This window comes from Limulus polyphemus, unplaced genomic scaffold, assembly GCF_000517525.1.
Source record: "Limulus polyphemus unplaced genomic scaffold, Limulus_polyphemus-2.1.2 Scaffold2022, whole genome shotgun sequence".
Taxonomy (NCBI): domain Eukaryota; kingdom Metazoa; phylum Arthropoda; class Merostomata; order Xiphosura; family Limulidae; genus Limulus; species Limulus polyphemus.
The window spans coordinates 86620-94160 of record NW_013667632.1 but is presented as its reverse complement, the minus strand read 5'-3'; the positions used below and the strand labels follow the sequence as shown (position 1 = coordinate 94160).

The 7541-nt window shown below is 33.4% G+C and overlaps 1 protein-coding gene across 1 annotated transcript in view; it reads left to right on the top strand.

Annotated features, from left to right (window-relative positions):
• Positions 1-6230, top strand: part of LOC106465694 (breast cancer anti-estrogen resistance protein 1-like) — a 36479-nt gene extending 30249 nt beyond the window's left edge. Inside the window, exons 3-4 of the mRNA XM_013925932.2 lie at positions 2674-2821; positions 3849-6230. Coding sequence (XP_013781386.2) covers positions 2674-2821; positions 3849-5719 — 2019 coding nt within the window. The 3' untranslated portion in view covers positions 5720-6230. The remainder of the gene's footprint in view (positions 1-2673; positions 2822-3848) is intronic.
• The last annotated feature ends 1311 nt before the right edge of the window (positions 6231-7541 follow it).

Genomic DNA, 7541 nt, shown 5'->3' with positions numbered 1-7541 from the left:
TTTTAGATGAACATGTTGTTACATTTTTCATTGCTTAGTGTACATTTATACATTTATCTCTCTACTTTTGTGAAATCAGTTAAATTTTAAGATGTTATATGCTTTTTTTCACCTGCTTTTAAAGCCTTAGTTTCATCAAACATTCTCAGAATCAGTTGTATAGGAACAGAACATGGCCCACTGATTAGCGTGCTGAACTGTAGATCTACGGGTCTATGGTTTACGTCTCGTTAACGAAAAAACATCGCACTCAGCACTTTGGAGCTGTAGATGAGCTATAAGCATGACAGTCAAATTACACTATTCAATCACACGGGAAAAGCCCAAGAGTTAGCGGTGGGCGTTGCTTGGCTAGCTGTCTCTCCTCTAGTCTATCAGGCTCAAATTGAGATAGCTAGTGCAGATAGTCTGGCCTGGTTAGGGCGCTTGTCTTGCAGCCTGCGGATCGCGGGCTGGAATCCCCATCGCCAAACATCCTGGCTCTTTCACCCTTGGGGGCGTTATACTCTGACGGTCAATCCCACTATTCGTTGGTAAAAGAGTAGCCCACGAGTTGGCGGTGAGTGGTGTTGACTAGCTGCCTTCCCTGCAACCTATCACTGCTAAATTAGGGACGGCTAGTTCATATAGCTCTCATGTAGCTTTACACGAAATTCAACAAAACAAACCACTCCTTAGGATATTAGTAGATTCTCGCAAACTATACGAAAACACGCAAGCTTTCGTATACAAAAAAAGTCTTCATGTGATCGGAATCTTGTAAAAACGTTAGTTAATTAAAATTTCTCCCATCAACAGGAGTTAGGCAGTTATGAAACTTAAGTTGTTGTTTTGTTTTTGTTTTTTATTCTGGTGATAATTAAATTATTGATATCTGCTATTTTTAATCTGAGCGACAACTTATATAAATCATATGCTAAACGAATGGCCAGGCCAGAGACCACTAAGGTTCAGTCATAGAACTACTGACCAAAGAGAGAGCAACTAGTCAACAACACTCGCTGCTTGCACATCTACACTTAAACGAAAGTTCGGAGCACACTCGCCAACACAGTGCTGATACAAAAACTGGTTTTCAACCAGTTTATTTTATTTTTATTCATTTTCAGCCCCAATCCTGCTACGTGCCTTTGAGGCATCTTGGATGCTAATGCATCATAGATGATTCTTGAGCAGATTTTACCTGGTGGCGCCATCTCTTCAAGTAGCCGTCCCTAATTTAGTAGTAAAATACTAGATGGAAGAAAGTTCATCACCTACAGCCAACTCTTCGGCTACTCTTTTACCAACGAATAGTGAGTTTGACCGTTACATTATAACACCACCACGGCTGAAAGGGAGAACATGTTCAGCGACGGAGATTCGGACCCAATACTTGCAGATTGCGAATCGAGCATCCTAATCATCAGGCCTATATGCTAAACAAAAATTTTCAACGTGACCAACAGTGTCAAGTGATACGCTCAGTCTCACAAACATATTTTTAGAATCATGAAACAAGTAGTATTTTCAACATGAAAAACGAATGTGTTAATTGTTAGATTAATCTGTAAAACCTACTTATGCCGAGAATAACCATAACCCTATATTTTAGTTCAGTAACGTTCTTTTTCCACAAACATTACTTTCGATGTATGTATACAAAAGCTGAATTTGATGTTATTCAGTTTAAATATTCTAAGTACAAGCTTCACTCACCTGTAGTACTATTATTTATTACCAATTTTCAAAATTTTTCTAAGTATTTGTATTTCTTGAAACACGTTTTCTTGGTGAAACGTGCTTTCGTAAATTAGTTCTTCAAAGCGATTAATTTTAGTTCATGGGCCAACTCTAAAGAAAACAACATGGAAATGTTGTAATTTTAGTCTGTGTGAAAGTATATAATAAAAATAACTTTATAAAATCCATTTCGTGTCTAACTAACTTATGAAAACATTTGTCAAATAAAGGTAACAATATCAATGTTAACCATTAAGTTACCGACTTATTTTGAAACTGTTCTCTACCGATGGTTTCACATATTGCAGTATATTAGGACATTTTATGTTTTCTCTATTGTATCACTCAAGTTAAAGAACTGACCAAATAATGTTTATGTAAGATACATAGAGGTCCCCAGCAGTAATCAGCAGAACTATCTGCAATATTGACGGTATTTTTCTGTTTAAAATTTTTGAGTGATTATTATGTTATTAGAAACCCTGCAATCACAAAGTAATGGATCCACAAGCAATTTGATGTATAAATAGCTTAAAAAATACATTTAAAAAGATGATGAGGTCAGGACCCCATCAGTAATTTGGGGTTAAATTAAAGGCCAATAAATGTTGTCAGTAATGACCTTTACAGATCTTCAGGAGTGAATCAGTATACTTACAGATCTTCAGGAGTGAATCAGTATACTTACAGATCTTCAGGAGTGAATCAGTATACTTACAGATCTTCAGGAGTGAATTAGTTTCATCTTGTTTTCGCTTTTGTTTCGAGGCACTTATACTGATTCACTCCTGAAGATCTGTAAGTATACTGATTCTTTCTATCAGCTGGCCTTAACCTACATATTAAAATTATGAGAGGCTAGGGGAGAGTATGTGCTGCATTCTCCTTTGAAACACTTTCTCACCATATATCATGTAAGGAATTCTGAATAGTTCCTAACGTCTCTACCAGGTGGTGACACCCCAGAAACTTGGATATGTGGACTTACATCACGCACTAGAGAATGTGAAAGTTTCTCAAGACTACGATGTTCCGAGGAGTTTTGGCTCAATACAGACAAAAGAAACTAAATGTGGAGATTTCCTTAAGAGTCCATACGGTAGGTTCAATTAAAGGTAAAAAATAACGTTACTAGCGAAGACAATGCATTCTAATCATTATAGGTTTTAATTTTCTTGTGTATTGAGATCCGACAGTAAGCACTTCTAATCAATTTGTTATACAGAATTGGCTTCATTAATTTGATCAGAAGCTGTTAATAACTAACATTATAGAGCTTCGTGGCTTTTCCGAAATACAATTCAATGTAAAATATGTCATTTGTGTATAAACAAAGGAAAATATAAAAGATTTATAGCAACTGAAAAAGTAATGTGAGTTTCTCGTTTGATTAAAAACTCGCCGGTTTTTTTACTCTAAAGACGCCATACTTCCAACTGCGGCAGTTCACGTATAAAAGAAACCTAAAAATTACAATAGTCATTCCTCACTTAAAAGCTTTGTTATTGAATTTTTATTTCTTGGAGCTATAAATACATTTTTTTTAATCAATAAAATTGTTTTTAGAATAGAATAATATATGAGGTTAAACTACTTAAGAATATCTTGAACGAAAGATTTTATGTTACCACATGTTACATATGTTACATTAAAGAAGTAGAAAGAACACGTTAATTTACGCATTATATAAGTCAATGCAAGTAAATAATGGATTGAACTACATAATAATAAATCCAATATTAGTGTAGTATCAGACGAATTCACAAAACAGGCAAACCTGTGGTTTATATAACATGCAATACTTTTTTTTTTGGAAGTAAGCTTTAATTATAGGTAAGTTACAGGTTAAATGTTGAACACACGTGATAATTATTTTCACAGCCATTTATAATATAAATTTAACTGGGTTGATCTGAAACAAACCACACAAGAGAAAGCGTGACATCGATGACATTTTCTGTCCATTTTTCCTTCATTGTGATAAATAATTGTAGTTTTAGTTTATTGTTCCAAATCCTGGCTTAAAAGCTATTTCGTTAAAACTTTCTGTATTATATTAAATAGTTCTAACATTAGTGTATGTGTGCATTTAGAAATCAAAATCATTACGATATTTGTTTTTATAGGCGACTACGACACTCCTACAAACACTCGTGTTTCGTACGACTTGCCTGTCACCGAGGAGACATGTAAACTTGAATCAGCAGAAAACAATGGATTAGATGTATATGACATCCCTCGTAGTGCTGCGGACCTCTATGATTTTCTACAAGTCAATAAATATGACGATCCTGATTGGCTATTGCAGCCTGCTAAGCCATTCTTAAGAGAAGGAATTGGTGACTATGACATTCCAACATCGTATCCTCGACCCGTGTACAATACAAAGGATGTGCCACTTGATTGTGACACCAGATCCGGTATGGCTTCACCTCTTTCACTAAGTTCATCCTCCCCCAATTCTACAAAGAGCAGTTATTCTAGTCTATGTACCTATTTGTCCAATCGGTGTAGTATGGAAGATAAACATGAACTGTATGACATTCCATTCAGAGATCCACGCCATGTCAATATTAAGCCTTCTCCACAGTCCTTTCTTACAAATGACTCAGATTCACTTCTGCCACAGACAGAACCTCTCTGTAATGTTTCTCAATATAATATGTTGTCTAACCGACAAACAAGTCCAGAAGAAACAATGCAGATCCACATCCAAGGCTTGTACGATGTTCCTCCTCGAGTCACTCGAGATCCTAGCTTTGCTGTAAGCACTGAAGAGTCTAGCAGCAGGCAATCCGCTTCTAATGAAGAATTACAAACTTTACTATCAAGGTGTATTGTGGGAAAAGAGCTTCCTCTAGAACGTCATACTGCTATTGAACTATGCACCAAAAGATATGAAGACGTACATTCTGCAATACAAATGTTATTTAGCTGTGTTAATGATAAGCGAAACATCCGTTCAGTTTGTAAGAAACTCAAAACAACGATTCATGAGTTTATTGAACTAGCTCTTGGTGCTCTATCTAACTGTACGCATTCTTCAGACAAAGGTCTAAGTACAAAACTGGCTAAACTTCTGAAACCTTTGGTAGAATCGAGCTCGTACATAGAAGGAACTATAGACATGGAGTCCTACACTTCAGAAGAACTTGATAAGCTAGTTGTTTGTGCTTGTAGCCTCATAGAAGACGTTAAGCTTGTAGCTTGTTTTATACGCAGCAATTCTTCGTTGATATTCAAAAGATCAAATAATGAAATTTATGATAAAACTGCAGTACGCACAATTGCAAATGATTTCTGTAACTCAGGCAGCACAAATAAAGAATCTATGCAAGTAGGACCCAGTGAATCTTTTACAGGCTTAGTTCTTGAAGATCAGAAGACAGACCAGGAATGGTTAAAACAATACGATTATGTAAAGTTTGAACATGGAGGCATGAGTAAAAAAGAAAATAGGGAAACAGAAAATGCTACAGTGAGGGAAGTAAAAAATCCGTATGATAACCATACAAAATACTTCACAGATCTTGTTCGAAAAGAAATGCCTAAAAATATAAGAAGTAAGAACAATTTTCAAGTTGATGAGAATGGCTTAGATTCAAATGAACTTCAGCTGTTACATTTTTATAAATATCAAGTTGAAGCAGAAAACGTTCGTTTTACAAATTCGATCGATACCTTTTTGGTTACCATAAGAAATAAACAACCACCAAAGATTTTCCTTCAACATTGTAAGTCTGTAATTATTAGCGCAAGTAGGTTAGTGTATATTGGAGATACAGTCCATAAGAACGTGAATGACTCAACCATTAAAACCAGTGTTTTTCAAAAATCTAATAGCCTTTGGGATTCCATAAAATATTTCGTAACAAGCGCTAAAAAGGCAGCTTCGATATTTCCTTCTGCTGTCGCTATCCAAGAAATGGTAGAAAGTGTTGTTGAGGTGTCAAATAAAGCAAACGATCTCAAAGCAATTATTGGAAACATTTGTTAATTTTAGTAAAAGTCTTCAGGCTTGAAATGTACAATATATTTTACTGAAATGATTATATATATGTGTGGGTGGGTGGTTGGTTTGTTAATGCACTTTATGCTTTAAAATATTCGTTATAGAATGAGGCATACAGTCGAAACAGCTACACCGTTATAGTTGGTTTGATTTTGTAAAATTACTATTATACTATTATATGTAGACTTCTAGCGTGATGTACATTAACTGTTTTTATAAATAACTAATATTATAACTATTCATATTTCCATTATGATAGGTTGTTGGTAGATTCGAATTAAAAGTATAGTGTACTGTATATATGTTTTATTCGATTTCTGAGTGTTATCACTTTTGGTATCTTTCGTTTTACTTGCAAACTATTATTCTAGTGAAATATTTGAATTAAACTACATAATGTAAACATATATCCATGAAACTAATATTTACAATTTTTACAGTTAGATTTTTGTTAAATTAACTTAATAGGAAACAAGAAAATGGGTTGAATAATTGATTTATATATATATTTAAAAGCTCTGTTAATTTCAAAGCGATTATATGCTTCCTAATATATACGTTTTTAATTGCTTTCATTAGTTTTAATTCTGAAGTTAAATTTTATGCTATAGAAAATTAAAATCAGTTATAAATTAGTAAGGAAATCTTTATACTAAAGCATAAAAGTTTTTTAAATATAAAAAACGCTGTTTCAACCAAATATTTTAGACTACATTGGTAAACTGTTTTACTGTAAAACTACATTGTTAAAATGTTTTACTGTAAAACTACATTGGTAAATTGTTTTACTGTAAATTTAGTGAACCATCAAAAACATATGGTTGATATATTTCAAACTTATTTTTTATACCATATATTTGTTTTCTAAAATACAAGTTTCTTTCTTATGATGTGCAAAGAGTTAAAGTATTGATTTTTCTGATTTAAATGCTGTTGTTTTTATTGTTCAAGCTTAGAAATTTCTATAATAAAAGTCTTTTTCAGTTTATACATTATCTTCTGTCTATTTTTTATGGTCGCATGCATTGTAGAATTTGAATAATCGTCGTTAATAAGATTGTAAGTGCGATACTGAAAAGAGAAATATTTGATGTAAAAAATTTGAAACAAGCAGATTTTTTGAGACGTCTACTCATTTGCCAATTTTCATTCAAATTTACTTGCTCTAATAGAACTTTGTTTAAAAAAAGGATTTTCGTTTTATACAGGCCTATGCAGAGAGAATATTTTTTTCTCATTTCCGTACAGGTCATATATTAAAAGAAGTATTATGTGTGCATTTGCTCGTGCAATAATATATTTTTTTTCGTCCAATCAAATGGTAAGGAAGTCCTGATCCGCAAAGTGAAAAATTTAAATTTTAAGGTCTTATCTCGTACGTACGACATAGTTGTAAGTACTGGGGGTAATGCTTTGAAAATATGGCCCAAATATACTCTAAGTTCTGATTCACGAGAAGTCTATTTTCAATATACATTACGTTATTGTTATGGGTTTTGAAATATTCAAGGTACAGTAACATCAACGTGACTTCGAGGTGTTCAGTTCGAAACTTCAAATTGACGATCAAGTAACTATTATGAAACTGATGTGAAACCTAATTATGAAATGAACACACCAACTAATTGTTATTTATATAATTATCCATAAAATTAGACACATTTATTCTACAATTGATGCATTTAAAGGTACGACATAGTATATCGTACGTGCGAGATAAAAACCCTTATATTAATATTTTTATTTTTCACCATGCGGTTCAGGCTTCCGTAAAATGGTAAATTTACCTTATTCATTAATAATGCCC